At 45.8% G+C, this 25287-nt stretch overlaps 1 protein-coding gene and 1 long non-coding RNA gene across 12 annotated transcripts in view; one reads left to right on the top strand and one right to left on the bottom strand.

Moving 5' to 3' along the window:
* The window catches only part of ADAMTS17 (ADAM metallopeptidase with thrombospondin type 1 motif 17), a 387154-nt gene that overhangs the window by 211408 nt on the left and 150459 nt on the right, over nt 1–25287 (top strand). For all 9 annotated transcript variants that reach the window (XM_084975992.1, XM_021098456.2, XM_021098449.2 and 6 more), the window contains 2 exons: nt 11080–11220; nt 13276–13426. In XM_084975992.1, coding sequence (XP_084832118.1) covers nt 11087–11220; nt 13276–13426 — 285 coding nt within the window. In that variant the 5' untranslated portion in view covers nt 11080–11086. The remainder of the gene's footprint in view (nt 1–11079; nt 11221–13275; nt 13427–25287) is intronic.
* LOC146406422 (uncharacterized) lies at nt 2288–25026 on the bottom strand. Of its 3 annotated transcripts, none has more exons than XR_014815300.1 (4): nt 24548–25026; nt 18291–22215; nt 15851–16093; nt 2288–4362 (listed from the first exon to the last, which is right to left on the bottom strand). It is a non-coding gene; the product is annotated as an uncharacterized LOC146406422 (long non-coding RNA). The 3 variants fall into 3 exon arrangements; XR_014815302.1 differs by having other exon boundaries at nt 22060–22215; XR_014815301.1 differs by lacking the exon at nt 2288–4362 and having other exon boundaries at nt 12854–16093; nt 22060–22215.

Raw genomic sequence — 25287 nt, 5'->3', positions numbered from 1 at the left:
AGAAAGACAAAGACAAATACCGTATGATATCACTTATAACTGGAATCTAATATCCAGCACAAATGAACATCTCCTCAGAAAAGAAAATCATGGACTTGGAGAAGAGACTTGTGGCTGCCTGATGGGAGGGGGAGGGAGTGGGAGGGATCGGGAGCTTGGCTTATCAGACACAACTTAGAATAGATTTACAAGGAGATCCTGCTGAATAGCATTGAGAACTTTGTCTAGATACTCATGTTGCAACAGAAGAAAGGGTGGGGGAAAAATGTAATTGTAATGTATACATGTAAGGATAACCTGACCCCCTTGCTGTACAGTGGGAAAATAAAAAAATATATATATATATATAAAATAATAATAATAACAACAACAACAAAAAAAGATCTGGTGTTGCCACAAGCTATGCCGTAGGTCACAGATATGGTTGGATCTGGTGTTGCTGTGGCTCTGGCTTAGACTCAGCTACAGCTCCGATTCAACCCCTGTTAACTTCACTCTTTATGTACCATAGGTGCGACTGTAAAAAAGAAAAAAAAAATTCAATAAAGTCAGCTCTTTAGTCATACTAGCACATTCCAAAACGCTCATGACCACATGTGGCTGTGGGCTGCCATTTAGACAGTCACCCAGGGAATGTGGCATCATCACAGAAAGTTGCAATGGACAGCACTGGTCAGCACTTCCTGCCTTGTCTGTGATGCCAGACCCTGGGCTTCCTGCAGGCAGGGCTGCATGTGCCATTCTTGGCTATGTATCTGGTGCCATGAGAGTGCTGGTACAAGTCAGTGCCCACCCAGCTCAGTCTTCCAGATCAAGAATCACTAAATTACTCTATTTTGAACTGGAAAACCTTTCTGTAACCTTTGAAATGGAAAACCATCTGGTTCAAGCCCCTCCCTTCCCAGCTAGTACAACAGGCCTGAAGAATTAGGAGCTTTGCCTCAGCTCCCAAAATAACTGGGGCAGGTCTTTAGCATCCACCTTGGCCTCTGTCTTTTTGGGCCATCACTTTGTCTACTACGTCAAACTGTCTTTAGTGTTTACTTTGAAGTGTATCAAGAAGAGCCTCTGAAATTGATGATTTAGAAGAAAGTGCCCTTAAGCTGACCAAGTTTACCTACCTGCAAGCAATCTCGAGCTGATGTATTGAGTGTGCACATATTAGTAACATTTCTATTAGTTGGGAGTGGGCAGCATCAAAGTGTTCACGTTTTAATATTTTGCATTGTTTTGGAAGTCCATCAAACTTCATAAGGCAAGAAATGAGCTATAAACATTGAAGGGGGAGTTCCCGTCATGACACAGCAGAAAGGAATCTGACTAGGAACCATGAGGTTGTGGGTTCGATCCCTGACCTCGCTGAGAGGATTAAGGATCCGGTGTTGCCGTGAGCTGTGGTGTAGGTTGCAGATGCGGCTCGGATCTGGCATTGCTGTGGCTCTGGTATAGGCCAGTGGCTACAGCTCCATTAGACCCCTAGCCTGGGAGCCTTCATATGCCACAGATGGGGCCCTAGAAAAGACAAAAAGACCAAAAAAAAATTGAAGGGGACAAGACAAAGTAGTCATTATCTACATATTATGAGAGAATCATCTGACAAACTCTTGGAACCAGTGAACGTTCACCAAGACCAACATACCAGTGGTGTGCTTTTCTTATGGACAGGCAGTAATAGTCACTGAAGAATAAAAGCAGACCTCGCTTACAACTTCAGCCAAAGATGTGGAATACCCAGGAATGCTTCTAATAAGAAAAGGAAGACCTTGATGATGGAAGCTACAACTTGTTGCCAAAGATCATTGAAGAAAGCCTGAGAAAAGGAAAAGGTGCCCTAATGTCCCAGGATGGCAAGACTCAAAACTTCAGTGATTGCCCCTCTCCCCAAATTAATCAATTTATTCAGCACAATCCTAAACTAAAAGGACTTCTTATGAAACTTGACAAACCAAAATCATTGGGAAGAGTCAATTTCTCAAAATACCTGAGATAATTCTGGAACAACAACAACAAAGACTAAGGAAAGGAAAGAAGAGGAACTGGCTTCTTCCTTCCACTCCCTTTACTTGCCTTGTCAGAGGCAGAGCTTTTTCTTAACACCCTTCACCCTTTTCATCAATATTGTCGCCTCCAAAATAATCACTCACCTTGGGAGGCCATTTCTTCATTTTATCAATATAAGCATCATTCTAAACCTCTTTGGAATTTGTCCATGGAAACAGCTTCAGACACCCCCTCCCTTCTTTGGTAGACTATTTTCCCAGGTCAGAAGTCAACATGGCTTTATGGATTTCTTTTTTTTTTTTTTTTAGTAGAACTTTCAAGCCTCATTTGCCTTCAAGTCTATGAAAGTTGATAACATATTGGCATGCACTGGAGCTCATGGGATGCTTCGGGTGGTGGGGACATTGTAGGAAGCAGCTGGGAGCATCCCAAGGAAAGGTTGCTTGGTTCGTTCACAGTTCATGTTGGAGACCAACCCCTCATGCTGATGATACATGCTGATGAGGAGGTTGGGAGAGGATGCCAAAGGTATCCTTTCTTCTGTATGCAGCAGGCCTGTTGTGTGCTAGGTGTACGTATGCTTCACAGCCATGTGCAGCCCTGCTTTTGTTAGTGCAAGTCCATGTGCCAGATGTACAGTGAAGCGAAACAAACTGAAAGGTCATAGTTTGGAGCAGTGAAAGGTTTGTTGCAGGGCCATGCAAGGAGATGGGTGGCTCATGCCTCTAAAATATCCTGAACTTGCATAACCAAAATTGCAAAGCATTTCTAAAGGCAAGGTGAAGGAGGGGTGTGGTTGGTTGTTGCAAATTTCTTGGTGCAGAAATGATTTATTCTTATAGCTGTCCACAGAAGTCAGGTCAAGCTGTTCCTGTAAACCTCCAACAAGATACATGTATACTTCGGAAAAGAGCAAAAGCAGAGGATACCAGGGAAGGGCCTGTCCTGGGAAGACTCCATAGGGTCCTGCTCAGTTACACTCTGAGAGCTGGTAGAGCAGGGGGGTGGAGGGGGGACATCAGGATAGTCTCAACTGTGTAAGGACCACCTTTGTCATGTGGAAGCCAGACCAGAGCCACAGAAGCTGATGAGCAGGAGGAGATCTTCAGGTCAGAACATGGCTTTTCAGTGAGATGACCCAGCTTCAGCCCATGTCCCTCAGGCTTTTACCAAACCCAGGATGCTGAAGGCACAGGGAGCTGAGCAAGTGTTTGGCCTGCTGCCTTCAAACCTAGATCTGCTGCTGAGGTGTGGAAACAGGAGGCTATGCCACAGGCCACCATCATCACCTTCTTCCTATGGAGACGACACATGGTATTGACCAGTGGTCATTGAGGATTATCCTTTGCTGTTTCCCTGAGCAGGATGCCCACCTGCCAAAAGTAGTTGGGCTTCTCAGGTTTCCATGAAGCTTCTGCTCATGGGTCCTTGGCCCCAGATCTGACAGCACAGCCATGATCTGTTCATTGCAGAAAAGAAATGGAATTTAAAGGCATATATTAGGGCAGAAACTGTTCAATTTGCCATGAACCTCCCTTCCCTTCCCACTTTCCTGGTTGCCTTGCAGCTCTCCGAGGGCACCTGGGTTTGCAGCTTGGGGGCAGCCAGCATTCCTTTACTCAGGTGTGTGCTTAGCGGAAGCAAGGCCCTCATCTCTGTCAGGCACTCGGGGTCTGTTTTCCCGCATCTCTATTCCTTCAGAATGTAAAGTCTGCAAAAGCAGGAGTCTGGCCTGTGCTAGCACCTAGAAAAGTGTCTGGTGGTATAAAAGCTTTGATTCATGTTTGTTGAATGAATGAATGATGGTTCGTGTCATGATCCCTGATCAGTCATAGATGAGGAAGTGGAGGCTCAGAGTGCGAAGCTGCCCTTTCAAGTGGCAGAGGTGGAATTCCCACCCAGGTCCGTCTTGAGGCCAAGCCAGGTTCTTTCAAAGACAGTGCTCTGCTATTTGAAAAGGGGATCATACCATTCTCTTTGACTGTTTATATATTTTCATCAAAACTATTAGATAATTGGAGAGTGGCTGGGGCTTGGAGCCAGTTGCTGTGTATGCAGGTGTCCAAGCAGAGTGGGGTGGGGATGGAGCAGGAGGAGAAGCCCCAGCTGTGAGGGGCGTGGTGGCTGCTGTTGTCCACGTGGCCCAGAAAGATGGTTCTGGAGACTTAACCTTGGTGGGTGACCTCAAACATATGACTCCGGTTTTATATCCCCTGAAGGTGCTCATCAAGAAGGAGGGAAATGACACGGCCGCTCCTGTCCTTGTTCCATCCGGATGCCGTAGAGACACAGCAGTGATATAGAGGAAAACCCTTGGGCAAAATAACAGCCTGGTGGTACTGCATCTTGTAGAGTTAGATTCTAAAATAAGGGTTAAGAGTAAAAATAGTTCATCAAGATTATCTTTGAAAATCACTCAGAAAGGTCCACATCAAACACCAGACACTGTTTCTCTGAGCATCAGATGAAATTTAAACTTCACATATCAAGGAGATCCCGTCATGGCTCAGTGGTAATGAACCTGACTAGTATCCATGAGGACTGGGGTTTGATCCCTGGCCTTGCTTAGTGGATTAAAGGATTCAGCATTGCTATAAGCTGTGGTGTAGGTCACAGACGTGTCTGGGATCCCACGTTGCTGTGACTGTGGTGTAGGACAGCAGTTGCAACTCTGTTTCGACCCCTCGCCTGGGAACTTCCAACATGTTGCATGTGAGGCCCTCAAAAGACAAAAAACAAAATAAAACAATAAACTTCACATATCAGAGCTCCACACCTCGTGCCCTGGTTGCATAGAAAAATGTGTATCGTGCAACACCAGAGTCACCCTCGGCATGATGCTGTCTGTGTTCATAGAGAGAGGCTCTCAGACCCCGAGAGAAGGTGAGACGCCCAACTCTCTCACTTCTCTCAGGGTCGCCTGTGCGCATATATATGCAAATGTATGCACTCATTAACCAGAGTAGGGGATAGAATGGCCCAGGCTTTGTTTTCTTTTTTATTTATTTCACTCTTCATCTATCTCTCATCCAAATTAATTACATTGTTGTTAAATCGAAAATTTAAAACCCATTTGGAATGGATCATGTGTGTTTGTGTGTGCACTTGTATATATATATATATATTTTTTTTTTTTAATTTTCTTTTTATGGCCACATTTGCGGCATATGGAAGTTCCCAGGCCAGGGGTCAAATCAGAGCTGCAGCTGTGACCTACACTGGATCCAGCAATGCTGGATCCTTAACCCACTGAGCAAGGCCAGGGATCAAATCCACATCCTCACAGAGACAATCTTGTGTCCTTGGTCCGCTGAGCCACAGTGGAATCTCCAAACACACCTGTATTTATATACATACACATGCAACCCAGGCAAGACTTCTTTGAGGGAAGGCCAGACCTAACTCCTATGCCTGACATCGAAATCTCATGTATATGTCTCAGTGGGTTAAGGACATGGTGTTGTCACTGCTGTGGCCCAGGTTGCTGTTGTGGCATGGGTTTGATTCCTGGCTCAGGAACTTCCACATCTGTAGGCAAGGCCAAAAAAAAAAAAAAAAAAAAATCCCATATAAACCCAAGAATGTGAGTGCTTTTGTGATTTCAGCACTCTGGTTAGCTAAGAGAGACTGTATATACTCTAATGTGCCCTCTCAGTCTTTGCCTGCTGTAATGTTACCCACTATAACAAAACGAACTTAACACCAACACTGTATGTGTTCTCATTTACTCATTAGCGATTCAGTCCTGTACATATTGGTGTTGGAGACCCTATTTTTTAGTTACAACGTTACTGAATCCCTGCAAGCTGGTGGGCTCATTTTCCTGTATAGAAGCAAAAACTTCTCCATGGTGAGGGAATCTTAATTCTGTGTTCCCTATAAATGGGGTTATTGATGATCATGACAATGAACCCCATGGTTCAGTCTGTATAAATGAGTGCTGCCTGGTAGTCCTAGTGATTTTTACGACTTGTAAGTAAAGTTTCTGAGCCACTGCAGATTGAGGGAACAGTCTGGTTCTTGGCACAAAGGAGCAGCAGTGGAGAATTTCTTTCCTGGTGTAATGCTAGCCTGTTAATTATTCTGATGTTAATTAACAGTAACTAAGAGAAATCGGCTTACCATTTCCTAGAAACTGCCATGGGCCATTCCTTTTACTGCAAAGTCAGTAAACATTTATTGGAAAGGAGTTGGCAGGCAATGCACCCCCAGGGCTACCTAAGTAGGTTCGGGCCACCAGCCCTCCCACCCCCAACTAGAGAGGCTGCACCAAAGGAGCTGTTTCTAGGATTTTTTTCATCCCCTGCCACCATGTTCATTTCACAGACCCAGCCAAGAGTACTTTGAGGAGGGACAGACCTGGTTCACAAACCTGACATCAAAACTCCAAAGTGTCTGGGAGACAGACATACAGTCTCAGAGCCACATAAAACGGGAGCTTCCCAAATGGCACATGTTCCGGCTAGCATCTCCCATGCCTTCCAGGGTTTGGGGTGAAGCTAAGATGAGTGGAGCACTGCCTTTCAGAACCCTCACGTGGGGTAGGTCATTATTTCCTGAGGCAAATACACGAAGCAATGCGTTCTTTTGTTTTAAGATTAAATCTATTGGAGGCCTTTAAGTTCTTATTGTGTCTGATAAATCTGGGCCACATGTGACGTGAGGCCCATCTGTGTCCTTAATCTCAGCCACTTAATGTTAAGATTACTATGCATGCAGAATGCTCCATGTTTTGCTGAAATGTAGTGCTACCACAGACATAAACCTAAAGTAACACGCATTGTTCAGTCAAGTGAGCTGCCAATTAAACTAAAAATAGCATAAACCGTAGTTTATGTAGACCTCACCTTACTAAGCCTCCCACCCCAATGCTAGTTCATCAGACTGTAAATTTATGAGGCACTTAGTGAGCATTTGAACGTTTTAAATCAGATCAAGGGGCTATATTAGAGACAAGCTCCAGAAACCCAAGAATCACACTTTTGGCCAATCTGCTGACTGGTGCATTCCTAAGGGAAGTCCTTCTTGAGGGCTGGAGGAATGAAGCTATAACCTAACACCCTGCGGGCTTTTAGCTGTTGAGGGTGCACTCAGCTTTCCTGAGGATTTCTGTGTATGTCTCTGATGTGTCTTATAAGCGGCTTGACCGCTAGAGAAACATTGAGAAAAATGGAAAGTGGTTACAAGTGATAGGTTCCTCCATACCTGGTGAGGCCATTCTGTCAGGGCTTTGGTCTCCTCTGATTGTGGTTTTTCCCAGTAACAAAGAGAATGAGGTGGCTGCTGAAGACGTCCCAGCCTGGCTCAGTGGGAGGTGGCCTGGGATCTTGTGTTGATCTCCTTGGGGCCAGATTCTCCACATCGGCCATGACAAAGTTTGACCTGCTCCCCGTGCTGTGCTTACACACAGCATTGTGTGTCCTTAGGAATGGAGGTCAGAGCCACTTTTTTCATGAAACCTTGTATTTCTGTAACTTTTACACATACAGCAGAGTTCCCTGAAAGTCATCAAAATTTTCAGATCTATCCATTTGAAAACTCTATCACTGGTTTTATTTCAGTTATCAAATCAAAGCTTAAATTGAATTTAAGTGACTTTTAATATCCCTTTCCTCCAGGCAGTGGAAGAACCAGTCAGTTCCTATCTTTCCTGAAATGAAGAGATAGATACAGATACAGGTAAATGTACAGGTATAGATAGAGGTACAGATATGGGTATAAGTACAGATACAGGTACAGATACAAATAGAGGTACCGATACAGGTATAGGCACAGATACAGATGCGGGTACAGGTAGAGTTACAGATAAAAGTACAGATATAAATAGAGGTACAGATACAGATACAGGTACAGATACAGACAGAGGTACAGATACAGGTAAAGATACAGACAGAGGTACAGATACAGGCATAAGTACAGATAGAGGTGCAGATACAGTGTAGCTAACAGGAAAAAAAGTAAACTGAGTAATGACAATGAAAAGCCATTCCCATTGGTCAGATGTATCTGTTAATCCCTTTGATCTTTAACCCTAAGCGGGTGGATCCCTGACATCCAGGCAAGAGAGCAAGACTGCATCTCCTCAGAGATAGTTTCCATTGTTCTGTTGAGCAAGCTGCTGCCACCCTAGAACCAGCACACTTATCACAGATTTGGATCCTCTGATTTTTGGATGCTTTCTTCTACATTAAATAGCTGATCCATTCAATAAATATTACAGAGTACTTGCTCTGTGCTGGCTGCTAATGGACAGGCTGGGCTGGAAAGCTGCTCTGGAAGAACCTTGATGAGGCCCTGGGAAGTCCTGGGAGCCAGCATATTCCAGGGGGAGTTTGGCAGGAGTGGTCTGGATTGAGAGGAAGGGTGGCCACAAACATGTAGGCCTGCAGAAGCCTTCTCTCCTGACAGGACCATAGAATAGTCAGTCAACTGGCCAATGGACCAGAAAACTGGTTCAAGTGGGGAAACATGAGAAATTTTACTTACATTCTTAGGTTCATTTTGATTTAACCTAAACCATGAAAACTTTTTTTTTTCTGCCAATTTTGTGGTAGGAGCAAAAGCCTTTTTTTTTTTTTTTCTTTTTTCTTTTCTTTTTCAGGTCCGCACCCTGAGCATATGGAAGTTCCCAGACTAGGGGTCGAATGTAAGCTACAGCTGCTGGCCTACACCACAGCCACAGCAACGTGGGATCTGAGTCACATCTATGACCTACACCACAGCTCATGGAAACGCTGAATCCTTAAGCCACTGAGTGAGGCCAGAGATCAAACCTGCATCCTCACGGATTTGTTTTTGCTGCGCCACAACAGTAACTCTCTCAAAAGCCTCTTTTGCATACATGCATGCGTGTGTGTGTGTGTGTCTGTGTGTCTGTGTATCTTTTTAGGGCTGCACCCTTGGCATATGGAGGTTCACAGACTAGGGGTCAAATTGGAGCTTCAGCTGCCAGTCTTCCCCATAGCCAGATCCAAACCACATCTGCGACCTACACCATAGCTCATGGCAACACCAGATCCTTAACCACTGAGTGAGACCAGGGATCTAACCTACATCCTCATGGATACTAGTCAGATTCGTTTCTTCTGAGCCATGATGGGAGCGCCTCAAAAACCTTTTTTTGAGGGAAGCCATTGGACATCCATGGCACCTTTCTCCCACAGACCACAACTGCAATGCCATCAGTTTGAATTTTTTTCTTTTAGATTCAGCAGAACTTGAGAGACCCTAATGAAGCAGTCTGGAGGACAAATTTTTATGATTTTTTTTTTTTTTTTTTTGCTTCTGTTTCTTTGCAGTTGTTTTGCCCACATCCAGTTTGGTAGTAGCCTGTTTTAGCTACTAGCTAAATTGGTATTCCCCAAAACAATTTTACTTTCATTCACGTATTACATTGATTAATACAACGTGTAGCTACGTGTATTAATTGAATTAAGAAGGATTAACTGGGAGTTCCCGTCGTGGCACAGCGGAAACAGATCTGACTAGCATTGTTGAGGTTGCAGGTTCGACCCCTGGCCTTGATCCATGGGTTAAGGATCTGGTGTTGCTGTGGCTGTGGTGTAGGCCAGCGGCTACAGCTCCAATTTGACCCCTAGCCTGGGAAACTCCATATGCTGCAAGTGCAGCCCTAAAACACAAAAAGAAAAAAACAAAAACAAAAACGGGGATTAACTATAAATAGGTTGGAGAATAAATGCATTTGACTCTTGGTAAGCATACCCTCCACTGGGCATGTATGGATGGTTGAGGGAGGGCTACCAGCGGGAGGAGCATGGGTGCCAAACCGTGTTGTACCTGTGGTAGGATGGCACCAGCTGATCCGCTCCTCTGCAGGAGCATGGAGTGGCCTGGGGTGTGCAGGGCATGAATGCAGGGAACGTGATGAAGGATGGTCAGTGGCGTAAGAGGAAAACTAGGATAAAGGGTTCCAGAGTCACAGGCAGACCTTCTGGGCATAATTGTCTCCGTTTTGTGTCTATCTCCACCCAGGCTGACTTGAGGTCAGGGATGGCACATGTACACACAGTACCTTCTCTTTTTTGTACATTGCTGGCACTCAGGAAACCTCTTATAAATATTTTTGCATGAATGAAGGTCTGTGAGTTTTCCATGGAGCTGCTGACAGAGAGTGAGCAACACTTGTACATCGTGAGTCTCCCCTGGAAATCATGGGTCAGCAAACCAGACCATCTGACTTCATGCGTTCTGCATCTCAGCTTCCCCCACTGACAGTGTATGTGTGAACTAAGAGCACTGTTCAGCTCCCCTTCCTGCTGGCCGCCCACATCTAGGCCAGCATCCCGGTGTCTTGCAGGTAAAACTGGGGAGGGTAACAGGCATGATCTTGGTGGACCCAGGTGCGATGACATGAATGAAAAGCCATCATCGTTCATGAGTTTTCACAAGTCAAAGTCTTGGTTGGTTCCCACCAGCCCTTGGCATACTGCCTTCTCTCCAGGCAATAAAACACGTAGACCATTAGTACTAGGATATTTTAGTGTGGGAACGCCATCAGAAGAACTATATGTCATGGTTAATACAGTTTGTTCATTCATTCATTATCTATTTGTTGAGTGAATGCTCTTAGTATCTGTTACATGCTCAATCAATGTCCATCCACTAAACAAGCAAGTTCTCACCTCTTCCTCTGTAAGATGGGACCTGCTGGTCTACTCTGAGAGAAAGCAGAGGACCAGGTGTCAACTGAGTCACCTTTTGTGTTTAGGACTTGGTCTAGTAGTTCCCACTGCAGCTCAGCAGGTTAAGGACCCAACGTTATCTCTGTGAGGATGTAGGTTTGATCCCTAGCCTCAGTGGGTTAAGGATTCAGCATTGCTGTAAGCTGCAGTATGGGTTGCAGATGCAGTTCAGATCTGGTGTTGCGGTGGCTATGGTGTGGACCTCAGCTGCAGCTCCAGTTTGACCCCTGGCCTGGGAACTGCCATACGCTGCAGGTGCAGCCTTAAAAAGAAAAAAAAAAAAAAAAGAATTGGTCTAGGCTGACATCATGTGCTACAGCCTAGACCTGGAGGTACAAAGCCTGTAATGTGTCCTTCTCCCCCCTCCCTTGGGCAGCTTGGGGATGAACCATGACGACGACCACTCCTCCTGCGCTGGCAGGTCTCACATCATGTCGGGAGAGTGGGTGAAAGGCCGGAACCCTAGCGACCTCTCCTGGTCCTCCTGCAGTCGAGATGACCTTGAAAACTTCCTCAAGTAAGTCCTTGAGTCATTCCGTACAGTCAGTACCATAGTGAGGGTGACCATACTTCCTAAGGACACAATGTGGGGAGTGTCCACCGGTGTGAGCAGCAGTGAAGCTCTTCGAATTCTCAGCTGACCTAGCTTCCTCCAAGGTTCGCTTCTTTCTGGTCTGAAGTTGGGCACCCAGCCGAGGATCATAAATGCTCATCAGGGGAAATGGCAGTGCAGTGACCAGCTCTTGAAAAGGTTTCATTTCATTTCTCTGCATCATTTTGACCGTGAGTAGAGGTGGCCTTGGCGGCACCCCTTGGCCGCTGTGGAACAGGGCATTTCCTCAGCACCCAGGATGCTTCCTATGATAGAAGTCCATTTGCTGGGGCAGAGGGCTTGCTCACCTCCCTCCTGTGTGGAGCCAGGGTGGGTTTATCTCATAGCCACTTTCTTTCCAGAATGTGTCTGCATCACTCTACTCTCAGATTTCTGTGGAAGAACTGGCCATCTGATGTCAGACCTTTGTCAGACAGAGTCTGTGCTCATGTACAATGCGGGTCCCTTGGTGGCAAGCCCTCAAGGTTAGACTCATGGAATTGATGGACAGAGCCTGATTGCTTCACTGGTTAATTATAACATCTCTTCACCCCATGGAGACTGAAGGGGCTCAGTGAGCTTTTTATAATCAAATGTCCACTGAATTCAGGGAGTAGCAGCCTGGGCACTACTCTGGTTTTTTGTCCTCTTTTTGGGTCTTCTTCCAGAATCTTCCCTGTGGCTCAGAAAATTTAGTGGTACACAGGCCTTAAACATGGACTTGTTAGTTTTAATGTGGTCTGTTTCCTACCAAGTACCTGTTCTCACCACATCATAATGAAATGTTGGAAGCCCCTTGACATTATTTTATTTTACCTGAAGCATCAGGGAAATCAGTGTGTCTTTATCCGCTTACATGCACAGTCCAGGTCCCATTCCCTTTGTTCAAATGCATGGTGTGTTTGAGCCCAGGGGAGGGGAACAAGCGTCAGCCTGGGTGTACTTGCATGCACATGTGCAACTCTTTTCTTCAAGAATCTTGGCAAGAGGCTGGGTGTTCTTTTTACTACCATCTGCCTTGTTTCAGGAATTAAAAAATAAAAGCATTCAAGTATTTAACCTCCTAATGGAGCCACTGCCTCACAACCCCCAGGTAGTTTTTCAGAGCTGTTCTCAACAGCTCTGAACATTTCCATCCTGGTTGAAATCCTGATGTCCACAGCAGGGCATCTGTTAGCCACCTGTCACGGCCAGCAGGGAGGTGTAGTCACCTGACCCAGCCAGTGGCCACAGCCTGACATGGCTCTCCAGGAGAATCTATAGGATTGTAGATAAGCACATACATTTATATATTTATGTATGTATGTATGTATTTTTGTCTTTTTGCCTTTTTGGGGGCCGCTCCTGCAGCATATGGAGGTTCCCAGGCTAGGGGTCTAATCAGAGCTGTAGCCACAGGCCTACGCCAGAGCCACAGCAACATGGGAGCCGAGCCGTGTCTGTGACCTACACCATAGCTCACAGCAATGCCGGATCCTTAACCCACTGAGCAAGGTCAAGGATTGAACCCGCAACCTCATGGTTCCTAGTCGGATTCATTAACCATTGAGCTACGATGGGACTCCAAGCACTTTTATTTAAAATTAAGCAAAACAACCCCAAATCCTTTTTTTTTTTTTTTCGATATTCATAGTGACTCTTGCTAAGGCTATATGCTAGGAAAATATCAAGGGACTCTATTGCAAAAGCATTTTCATCCAAGAAAGCTCTGAGACTGCCACCCCCCACCACCTGCCAAAAAAGTACACTAGCCCTTTGGGTGAATATTCCCAGGCCCTTTCTAGTTGCCCAGCCCACGTGGCCTTCAGAGTAAAGATCTGCGTTCAGCCATATGGAGAAAGAGTAAAAAGTGCAGTCCATGTGTCCATGCCTGGCCCATCTCTCCCCATAAATAACTTCCTCCTTCTTGGTGACTGACAAATCAGAGCAAAAACCCCAGGTGGTCCACTTGTAGGCCTGCTCATCTCTTGGCTTTTTCAGGTCCAAAGTCAGCACCTGTTTGCTGGTCACAGATCCCAGGAGCCAGCATGCTGTGCGCCTCCCGCACAAGCTGCCGGGCATGCACTACAGCGCCAACGAGCAGTGCCAGATCCTATTTGGCACCAATGCCACCTTCTGTAGAAACCTGGAGGTAAGTGGCCTTGGGAGGAAGGAGCACCTGGCTTCTGCTACAGGATATGGGTGGTTATGCTCCACATGCATGTTATGTTCACAGACACACGCACACATGTTGAATCAGATGTTATGCACATGCTTATACCTATACCTCTTGTGCATCTGCATCGGGTCTCTGGAGAAAAGCACACACATACACACGCATACATACCCAGCCCCCACACACAGGAAGTTTGGCCAGGGGATGATTCAGAATTACTACTGACACCAACAGCCTAATGTGTTATTTGTTTTGTTTTTAATCCAAAGGTCTTTCTTCCTTCTCTCCTTCCCTCCCTCCTTCCTTCCTTCTTTCCTTCTCTAATGTCTTAACCTGAAAACCTTAAGACAATAGGGAAAATAAAATAATCTATCTTTCTTGGAAGTGATATAATGTCACCTGATATCAAACCCTGCAGAGATATAGAAGAAATAACAGCTGCCCAACATTGGAAAGGGTCATGCTGAGAACATTTTAACAAATAATAAATTGATCATGTGATAAGAGAGGTAGTAACCCCATTAAAATGTTGCCATTCCCTGAGCAGTGCCCACGTTTTGCTCTAAAGCTTCCAACGTACCTGATCCCAGTTAACCCTCAACGTGGACTCCCGAAGTTATTCTCCCCAGGATACAGGTGCTAACACCAAGCCTCAGAGGTTCTGATGGTTCAAAATGGCTTGGTTAGTAGGTAAGTAGAACAAGGACTTGATTCAAATCTGTTCAGCCCCAGAGCAGGCACCTCCTCACCGTGCTGCAGACAGCTTGGTCACTTCTGAGGATGAATGTGCTAAGAGGCACCTGCCTTCTGAGACCTGGGCAGGACAATCTCCCTGCTGTGGCCCCAGGAGACATCCAGGGCAGCCTGTGGTCCACCTGGCAGTTGGAGTCAGGACTGAAGTTGCAGTCCAGAGCCTGTGTTTCCTAGGGGTGGGAGAACCAGCCAGTGAGGTGTAAGCTGCAGGGCCACTCCACGGCAGCTGGCCTGGAGCTCAGCACAGCAGCTCATCCCCCGGAGGCAGCCTGGAGGCTGGGTGGGCTCGAAGACCAGGACTGTGCCTTCAGGATGAGACCCTGGGATCCTGGCCAGCAGAATAGGTCAGCCTGGACTCGGAGGTAGGAAGCTGCCTCTTGAGTGTTTCCAGGCTATGTGAACTGGTTCAGGAAATCAAGGTGGAATCTGCAGGTGGGGTATTGCCTACCTTTGTCCGGGGGTGCTGAAAAGGGCAGTGTCTCACAAGCAGGCTGGCCTCTCTGCTGGCTATTTCCTCACAGGGCATTTATCCACAGGGTTCTCCCCAATATTCATCACCCATTCCCCTTCAGAGGTACCAGCCAGGGTCCCTTCCAGGCCTCACATCCTCAGCCATGGCAGGGTTGAAGGACTTCTGAGGGGGAGGTAGGATAAGCCTAGGATCCCATCATTCCCCACAGCCTGCCATGATGTCTTACCCTCACCATCAACCTTGACCTCTAAGGCTTGACCATGGACCCTCTCCTTCAAGTACCGTATGCTGGCCAAGAGGCTCCCTGTCTGCCTGCCCAGCCTTCAGTCCCTTACAGCACATGATGGCACAGGACTGTCAGAGAGGGCAGGTTTCAGAGGTCCTTTGATGGTGTGGTGACAGCAGGAGATCCATGTGTGTGGTACCTCAGGGGAGGATGCTGAGCATTCGGGAAGAGTAGGAGCACCCCAGGCACCAAGGGTGGAGAAGAGGAGAGCCCCAAGCTGAGTCAGTGGACACAAGCACCCACTCTACCCACTGTGGAGTCCTCCCTGGCTGGCAGACTAAGCTGAGCTGGCCCCATGGAGGGCAGGCTTGACTGTGGTGGGAGATAGATGGAGGATGCCTCCTTCCAGAGGGTGGCAGCCATTGCTTTGTAGGAACAACTGTTGCACACCAGTTTGGTGCGGGCCACTGGAAGGAGGGAGCACAGGTATTGGGGGCTCATGATCCCCTCCGCTAGACTCCTTCCATGCGCTGTCACATGAAGCCCTGGCTGCCGTCCTCCTTTGAACCCCACTTAACAGATCAGAAAACAGAGGCCAAGAGAGGCTGGGTAATGGACCAAGGTCACTCAGCCAGAAAAAGGTAGGCTGGGGACCAAGCCCAGATGTGAGTATTACAGAGGGAGAAAAGTCAGGTTCTGATCATTCAAAGATAGACTCCAAAGGAGAGGAAGGTGACCTGACATTTTCTTTTCTTTCATTAGCATCCTTTTGTTTGAAGAGAACAGTGAGAGGTCCACAGGTGATCAGCTCAGCTGGGTTCCTCTCTTTTCCCTAGAAGCTCAAAATATGACTCTACACAGGGAGAGCTTTTTTGTTTTGTGAGTTACAGTACAGCTGAACATTTATTCCTAGCTCATCAGGAAGCACAAAGTATGCTTTCCCGCTTACCTTTTCCTTGAGCTTTACACCAGCACTAAATCAGAGTCTGAGTTTTCCTCCCGCAGTCCTGGCAGGAGTGACCCCTTAGGGGCGTGGAGGAGCATCCACGGGCATGGCTGACTTGGCACCAGCCTCAGCTGCTGTGAGCATCCTGCTTGCAAGGCTGGTGGTGCTTCCTTCTGTGCAAATCTAATAGGTGGCGGTAGCTTCTTGTGCTGGAGAAAATGTCATACGGATGCCAAAGAGGTGATGCTGGAGAGGAGAGGCAGATGTCAGCTGGGACCCAGGACTCGGGGAATGCTGCCCTGAGCCCGGCACCCACGTCAGACTCTCACCCAGGCACCATGGGAGTCTAAAGCTCGTTTGATCATCACTTTGCTCCTTTGTGCTTTTACAGGTCTGTGTTTCTGTTGATGTTCAGTATAACAAGAGACACACGTGTTGTACTGTTCCTCCTCCTTCCCCGTAACTGACTCCAGTGCTGGGATGAGCCCTCTCCCTCCCCCCTTGTCCTCATCCCCTTTTCACCCCTCTCTCCTACTCTGTTCCGATTCTCCTTGCCTCCCTTCTCTTCCTTGATGCCCTGGTGGGCACATACTCTGCTTCCCACTGGCGTTTCCTCTATCTGGATGCTCTTCTCTCAGTTGTCCATGTGACTAACTCCATCATTTTTGGGAGCTTTTTTGTTTGTTGGTTTGTTTCAGAAGTAACCTTCTCAAGGAGGCCTACCCTGATCACGCTATTTAAAATTTCCATCTGATAACCCTCCTCTCCCCAGCCTTGTAGCACCCAGATCTCCTGATCCCGTAAGGGAAAACCCAGCTTTCATAAACTTATTGTCTTTGAACATGTGCTACAATTTACTTGTTTACATGACTATCGTTTTGATAATCTCCATCTTCTCCATTATAAACCCTTCCAGGGCAGCTATCTTGCTTTTGGTTACTAATGTTTCTGCCTGCCTTGGCCAGTGCCTGGCACATATTAGGTACTTAACTAGTATGTGTTGCTCAGAGATCTGTTCATGACCCTAACAGTAAAATTAAGTTCTTACGTGACTTCACCCAAGCACTGATGGACAAGCTTGCAGATGAGGAGGAAACCCTTGGCTCTCTAAGTCTAAATTCACATTTTACCATCTGGCTCACCAACAGATACCTAAGACTCTGTCAACTGTCTTGCTAGGGTTCCTACAAAGCTCTCCTGTGGCTTCCTCCCAGAATGTCCTACAGACTAGTTCCTAGTGGGCCAGCTTTCTCTCTGTGCATTAGCTCCCTCATTGGTAAAATCTGAGACTCCTTGTGCACTAATACACATAGGGTGCTAAGAACTGGGTCTCTCACAGAGTAAGCACCCAGTAACTTGAGCTGATACTCTTATGTGTGTTGCTTTTACCTTTCTGGATAACACAGTGGCTCCCATCTGTGGGGGCGCAGAACTGATCTGTGTAGATCTCCAGGATCAGCATTTTTCTGTACTGAACTCAGGGCCATAAAAAATTAAGCGTTGTATAAAATGTTTACCCTTTTGGTAGCCAGAGATAACCAGAACCAACCAGAAGAATCTTATAATCCAATGCCAAATGGATCTTTATAACCATCATTATTCTTTAATGCCCTTGAGGATTGAAATGGATATCAAGTCATGAGATGATTATGGGCCCAACATTGCCTTTGCATGTCTTATCCTGACATCTGCCTCTGGCTGAGATGGAGGATCAGGGACCAGATTTACTTTCCCACCTGAAGCAACTAAGAAAGCAATCAAGTGAAATATATGAAACAATGAAGTTCATCAAGCAAGGAAGGACTGTGATTCTTGGGAGATGTGAAACAAATGACTTGAGATTTCTGATTGTCCTGGCCAACTGCCTGGGTGGGCTCCAGGTGTGTCATGGGGAGGGAGGGCTCTGAAGAAGCAGCAGTCTTCTTGAGTTGAAGAAACAAAGCCAGAAGTACAGGGAGGCAGAGGCAGCTAGAATTCATAGATAAAAGAGCCATAGAAGAAAGATATTTACGGAGAGAGAATCTCAGAAATCTGTACAAATCTTCCGCTTAGAACTGCGAAATGCATGTGTGTGAGAAAACCACCCAAGGCCCAGAGATGAACCACCTGAAAATGTTAGAGGGAGCCATCTCCAGGGCTCACATGGGCATCAGGTAGAGTACAAGAAGGGTGTTGCATCAGTAGTCTGGCAAAACCAGGCCCACATCAAGTGCTCATCTGGCCCCACCCAATAAAACTGAAAAGCAAAATCTGAAAGGATCAAACTGTTTCCAAGTAACTTAGCCAAGTCTTAGAACAGAGCTAAGAAACATTTAAGAAAATACAAAACCAGCACTCAAAAAAACAAAAAATTATTTGTCCAGCATCAAATAAAAAATTACCAGGCCTTCAAAGGAGCAGGGAAATCCATCCATAATGAGGAGAGAAATCCATCAAAACTGACCTAGTAGAGTTCCCACTGTGGTGCAGTGGGTTAATAATCCAGCTTGTCTCCGTGGAGGCACTGGTTCAATCTCCAGCTCAGGTTCAGTCCTTAGCCCTGGAACTTCTGTATGCTGTGGGGGCAGCTAAAAAATTAAAAACAACAACAACAACAACAAAAACTGACCTAGAAATGACCTAGGTGATAGAATTAGTAGACAAAGGCATTAAAGCAGTAATTATAACCATATTCCATATTTAAGAAGGTAGCAGAAAAATTGAACATGTTAAATAGAGATATGGAAGATATGGAAAAGATCTAGGTGGGACTTCTAGGAATGAAAACAACATCTAAGATGAAAAATATGCTGCCTGAGATTGCTGGCAAATGAGAGGTTGTAGAAGAGATAAGTGCTGAAGACAAAGCAATCAAAACTGTCCAAAGTGAGACACAAAGAGAAAAAAGACTGAAAACAACAAGCACTGTGGGACTTCAGGTGACCTAAGGTGGGATGGCTGCCCTGAAGGAGAGGAGAGAGAGAGAGCTGAAATCATATTTGAAGAAATAATGGCTGAATTTTTTTCCGAATTTGCTGAAAACCACAAGTCCACATATCCAAGAAGCTCAACCCCAAGAAACATGAAGAAATCTAGACCAAAGCTGATAATGATCAAATGGCTTAAAAGTAGTGATGAAGAGAGGATCTTAAAAGAGCCAGAGGAGGAGTTCCCACTGTGGCACAGTGAGTTAATCATCCAGCTTGTCTCTGTGGCGGTACTAATTCAATCCGAAGCCTGGCTCAGTGGGTTAAGGATCCAGTGTTTCTGCAGCTGTGGCATAGTTTGCAGCCATGGCTCAGATTCGCTCTCTGGTCTGGGAACTTCCACATGCTTCAGGGGTGGCTAAAAAGGAAAAAAATGAAATAAAAAAAGAGCCAGAGGAAAAAAGACAAGTTATGTAGAGATAAACAAATGTAGGAATAAGTTTATTTCTCACTGGAAACAATGCAAGCAAAAAGACTGAAAAAGCATCTTTAAAGCACTGAAAGAAGAAAAGCCTGCCACCTTAAAATTTTACACCCAGCAAAAATCTCTTTCAAAAAGGATGGTGAAATAGAGTTTTTCTGACATACAAAGGCTGAAAAAAAATTCATCACCGACAGACCCATGCTATAAGAAATATTAAAGACTGTCTTTCAGGAAGAAAAAAAAATGATGGTATGTGGAAATATGGAACTCTTATATAAAGAAATGAAGATTCCCAGGAGCAGTAACTATGTGGGTAAATACACAATATATTTAAGTATATTCAGATGTCTTTAAAAGATCATCAGAGTTCCTTTTGCAGCTTACCGGGTTACGAACCTGACTAGTATCCATGAGGATGCAGGTACGATCCCTGGCCTCGCTCAGTGGATTAAGGATCCAACACCACTGTGAGCTGTGGTGTGGGTCACAGACACAGCTCAGATCCTGCATTGCTGTGGCTGTGAAATAGGCTGGCAGCTACAGCTCCAATCTGACCCCTTACGCTGGAACTTCCATATGCCACAGGGGTGGCCCCTCCTCAAAAAAAAAAAAAAAAAATCATTGACCATTTAAACAACTGTTGGACAAAAAAATAAGAATAGAATTATGGTAAATGTCCATGTCTTAATCCCCAGAACCTGCAGGCTTCACCTTATATAGTAAAAGCCACCTTCCAAGTATAGTTAAGTTAGGAATTTTGAGACAGTGCATTTCTTGGAATTTCTGGATGGACCTGATGCAATCAAAGAGGTCTGTACTAAGAGAGAGGCAGGAGATCAGGATGGGTAGTAGGTGAGACAATAGAAGTGAGAGGTTGGAGTGATGCAAGGTAGGGGGCCCTGGGCCAAGACTCGGGCAGGCTCAAGAAGTTGGAAAGGACAGGGCAGGGAAACAGATTCTCCCCTCAGAGCCTCCAGAATGAACTGGCCTTGCTGAAACCTTGACGTAAGCCCAGTGAGACTGCTATTATACCTCTAAGCTCCAGATCTATAATATACAAGGTAATAAATGTGTGTTATTTTAAGCTGCTAAGTATGTGGTAATTTGTTCCCGTGGCAGTAAGAAAGTCCTGCATATTTGCCGTGGGAAACTAACCCAGAAGTGCAGGGTTTGCTACATTTGTAAGGGCAGATGATATCCACACAAAGGCCAGAAAAGGAGAAAGAGCAGTATATACTAGTGTAAGGTTTCTGTACTGTACTCGACGTGGAATAATTTCATGTAAAGACAGACTGTGATGTGTTAAAGATGTATAATATTAACAGTAACTCAGAGAGTTCCTGTTGTGGCTCAGCGGGTTAAGAATCCAACCAGTATCCATGAGGATGCAGCTTTGATCCCTGGTCTTGCTCAGTGGCTTAAGGATCTAGCACTGCTGCAAGCTACAGTATAGGTTGCAGATGCAGCTCAGATCAGGCATGGCTGTGGCTGTGGTGTAGGCAGGCAGCTGCAGCTAATTCAGCCCCTAGCCTGGGAACTTCCATATGCTGCAGGTGAGGCCCTAAAACAAAACAAAAACCTATCAATTATCTTCATATTCCTCGTCTTCTTTGCCCTGCTGGTCCAAAGAATATATGCAAGACTCTGACAAAAAAATAAATAAATAACAGTAACTCAACCAATAAATAACACAATGGAACTGGTATAGCTTCTAAGGCAACAAAGGAAATAAAATGTGATCATACATTGTTGACACCTGTGATTCCTTAAGCATTAGAAATAGATTGTGGGAATTTCTGTTGTGACTCAACGGGTTAAGAATCTGACTAGTATCCATGAGGATGCACGTTCAATCCCTGGCCTCGCTCAGTGGGTTAAGGATCTAGCATTGCCACAGGCTGCAGTGTAGGTCACAGATGTGGCTCAGATCCAGCGTTGCTCTGGCTGTGGTGTAGGCCTCAGCTGCAGCTCTAATTCAACTCTTGGCCCAGGAACTTTGATATGCTGCAGGTAAGGCCCTAAAAAGAAAGTTAAAAGAAGTAGATTGTGTTAGGATGGATTGCTAATCTATGTTAGTCATTTATACTCCATTCTCCTAAGGAATGGATGCAATTTACATTTTACTAGGGTCCGTGGCATATTCCATTTAGGTGCAGGTCTCTATACGGCCCCAGCGCCCATCCTGTATCCTAAATGGACAGTGACAGTTGTCCAGTTCTTCACAAGAATAATCACACCAGTGATGTGTGGTATCTCAAGGTCAGAAGGAACTATAATGCCGGGTTCTCCACAGAATTCTCTAAATCACCCTTCTAGGAAGAAAAAAAACAAAAACAAAAACCTGCCTACTAGATGCCATGAAACAGAAAGAAAACACTCCTGCCAGGAGTTTTAGGGGAGTGAACATCGTGAAGGCATTTCAACTACAAAAATCAGGTGGCATCTCTTCAAAACCACGTTCATGCATGGCAGTTGGGACTCTCTCCATGTTCCCAAGTCCTAGCTCTATGTCCCCAAGGAGAATTTCCCTGGCTGGCCGCTCAGCTTGCATTGCTGTTTAGGGCCTTTGGGGGGAGCTTGGAAAAGCACAGTCATGAGGCAAGGGGGGGGGGTGCACGTGCATGTGAATCTCTTGTCTTGAAAATTTCTATGAAGAGAAAATAATAATGAAGTGTAACAGAACGTAGATGCTGCCAAGGGGATAAAACCACAAAGCACATCGGTGCTCTAGGACTTGAACATTTTCTCTTCTTCTGCAATACAGACCATGAAGAAAAGAAGAAACGAAACTGGATAGAGTACATTTGGAGAAAGATACTAACCACCGTGACTGCTGGAGGGCAGTTTTCATTTTTCTCCTGCCTCTTACGAGGACCAAAGTCTTACGCTTGACAGAAGGTGGAGGCTGTGGCCTTGCAATCACGTTTCTTTTGGATGCATCTTTGTTGTGTAAAAGCAGGGGTTCTGACACCTAGAGTCTGCAGATAGAGCTCAGAGAATTAGTGAACGGAGATAGGAGAAAGATCACATCTTTATTTTCCTTCCACCTGTAATCGACATGAATATTCCCTTCCATCATGAGAGTCGGCAATAAGCTGCCGCAAACTCAGTGGTACATGTAACTGTCTCACGATTAGGAGTCACAGGTATTTTTCATACGGCATGACAGTTGGAGCAGCTATTTCAAATTATCATTTATACTCACCACTGCTTCAGAATTACAGCAGTTTTTAGACTGAGGGCCAGATCTTCTCATGTAATGTGTTGACAAGGAAACACATGTATCACTATATTACAGATTTGTATTTTGAATTATATTTTTTGTTTGTTTGTTTGTTTTTTGTTTTTTGTTTTGTCTTTTTGCCATTTCTTGGGCCGCTTCCACGGCATATGGAGGTTCCCAGGCTAGGGGTCAAATCGGAACTGTAGCTGCCAGCCTACGCCAGAGCCACAGCAACGCAGGATCCGAGCCGCGTCTGCAACCTATACCACAGCTCACGGCAACGCCGGATCGTTAACCCACTGAGCAAGGGCAGGGACCGAACCCGCAACCTCATGGTTCCTAGTCGGATTCGTTAACCACTGTGCCACGACAGGAACTCCTTGAATTATATTTGAATTTAATCGTTTCATTGCTAATCTTACATATTCTATAATGATGTGTTGACAAATATTACTCTGAGACAGGGTTCACAGGCTTCACCACATGCCTCAGAGCCCAAGGCCAGGTGCTTGGTGTTAGGTGATGGCCAATCAACTTTTGCCCCTTGAAGGAAGTGCTGGCCTTCTGTGACCATTACTCCTCTTTAGGTGGAATTTCCAATACAGAACCTCTTTCTGATTGGACTTCTCTGTGCGTTCTTCTTTTGGCATTCACAGCTCATAGCCGTTTTGAGACCAATCAAAATTAAGAGCCATTTCCTTACTCTAAGGTGTAGGGAAAGTAACTTTGGAAAAACATTCCTACCATTGCTTTGGGAGCAGCCTAGCTTGAAATATTTCTGCCTTTGTAAACATTTGCATACCAGAGAGTGAAGAAAAATTAAAATACAGTCCATTTTCATTTCTAGGGCCCTGGAGATCCCCACACCACCAGCATTGCATCTCTGTCTGTCTGCAGAATGCCGGTATTATAAGGCTCAAAGCTGTCTGTGGAAATATGAACTACCAAAAGAAAAAAAAAAAAAAATTGGCATCAATAGCTGGCATTTGTTGCAGAAGTTACTGGCAAATATAGCTGTCTCCTCTTTTAGCCAATGGTAATGTGATGTTTTTAATTCAATAAAGCATTTCAAGAGAGTCCAAACATTAAAGTTATAAACATTGGATGGTAAATATTTATTAGAAAGGGGAAATGAACCTTATTGCAATTAGCCCAATCCATCTTTTTTTATAATTATAAGTTCCTCCTGTCTTCATCAGCAAAGTCACTTGCCAAGCAAAGTCATTATTTAACAAGACCTTACAGCTCTTTAAGCTCAGATACCCTGCCAGGTGAAGCAAAAGGCAAGAAGGCCAGAAGTAGGAATTGTCAGCTGAAAGGAAGAGTGTGCCCTTGCTGCTGGAGACGGAAGCGAGCAGTGGGGAGTTCAGGCCATGTTCTTCCAGTGATCACAAAGCCCTCATTCCTTTTCAACGTGAAAGAAAGGCTTGTTTGTCCTCCTCGTCTTCAGGTTCCCAGAGATCCTCAGGTGGAAGGTGCCATGTAATGCATGCTCATCCCTTACCCTTCCTGCAACTTGGCAACACATTCCACCAGTGCCGTCCCAGAGCCCACATGTGACTGCCCCACAGGGAGGGGAAGGTGCTGGGAAGGGATACGAAAACAACCTCACTGGGTGCCTTGAGCTAGGGTGTACCTATGTCTCGTGGCGTATGCAGTGAGCTGAGCTTTGCAGAGTAAGTTGTTTTTTTTTTTTTAAATATGTAACACAGAAGCCATAAGCCAGTTGTTTCAGGAAGGCAACAGTGTCTGGAATAGTACTCGGCTTTCCGCTTTTGAGGGCCTCATGTATACTTTTCTCCCAAATATTTGCCCCTGTATTCCTTTCCACTTAATTCTCTTGGCCTTTTAGCACAGCATGGAAGTGCTGTCCATACCGTGCAGTGGGGCCACATCCTGGTTTGACCTTGTGAACATGTACATAGTCTCTCGATGCCTCCGTTTTCTAATCTGCAGAATGGGAAAAAACAATTGCACTTCCACAGCATAGGGTTGTTATGAGAGTTATGTAACAAATGGCTGAGAGCACTTAGCAGATAGTAGGCTCCCAATAAATGTTAGCTATATCATGTTTCCCATCAACTCACCTCCTGGAGTCCGTGGTAGAGGAGATGCTGTTTAGATAACAGTCTCGTGGGCTGGTCTTTTTCTGCACCTGTCCCTTTGCTGTTCTCATCACTCCTCCTGCCGCTCTGGGAGCCTGTAACCTCCAGGAGTTGCTGTCCAGCATCCAGCATTTCTCAGCATGCTCCCAATCCTCAGGCTGGCAGTCCCTTTCTGTCCTTTCCCAAGTCCCACAGAGACTCCCATAGGCATCTCGATGGGTGGAGATTTCCGTGGTGTCCAGGAGGCTTAGGGTGTCCAGATTCCACCTGCGAACTAGCAGAGTCCTTTTCTCTGATGCTGCTATTTTTCTCTAAACCCAGCAGGCAATTAGAATCTCTTCTGGAGATTGGCAGCTATGACTGCCCTACTCCAAATCTTCTGGGGTACGGACTTTTCTATATCTTCCCTGGAGGTCCTTACGCTTAGCCTGGTGTGGGAACTGCTGGAGTAAATGAGACCTGTCCCTTTAAAGGCGGTGCACCTGGTAGGGGGTGGGTGGGGGAGTGGCCGACCAGGAGCCTGGCCCTGCCCTAGCTCAGGATACCGGGCTGGAAGCCAGGTCAAAGCCGTCTTGCCTGCCTCAGTCTCAGCTTCCTGCCCAACAACAACTGCAGCCCGTCTCCAAACTGCTGGACTTTGGCAGCAGATGGCCCCAATTTTCCAGAAGTGTTTGAACGTTTACAGTACACTGCCTCCTTCAAGAGCTCTCCAGACCCTGCAA

The sequence above is a fragment of the Sus scrofa genome, chromosome 1, assembly GCF_054392235.1.
Source record: "Sus scrofa isolate SSC_HxYL_T2T_F1_AM1 chromosome 1, Sscrofa_HxYL_maternal_Yorkshire_Landrace_v2.0, whole genome shotgun sequence".
Lineage (NCBI taxonomy): Eukaryota > Metazoa > Chordata > Mammalia > Artiodactyla > Suidae > Sus > Sus scrofa.
Note: the sequence above shows the minus strand (reverse complement) of the source record. Positions and strands in the feature narration are given on the sequence as shown.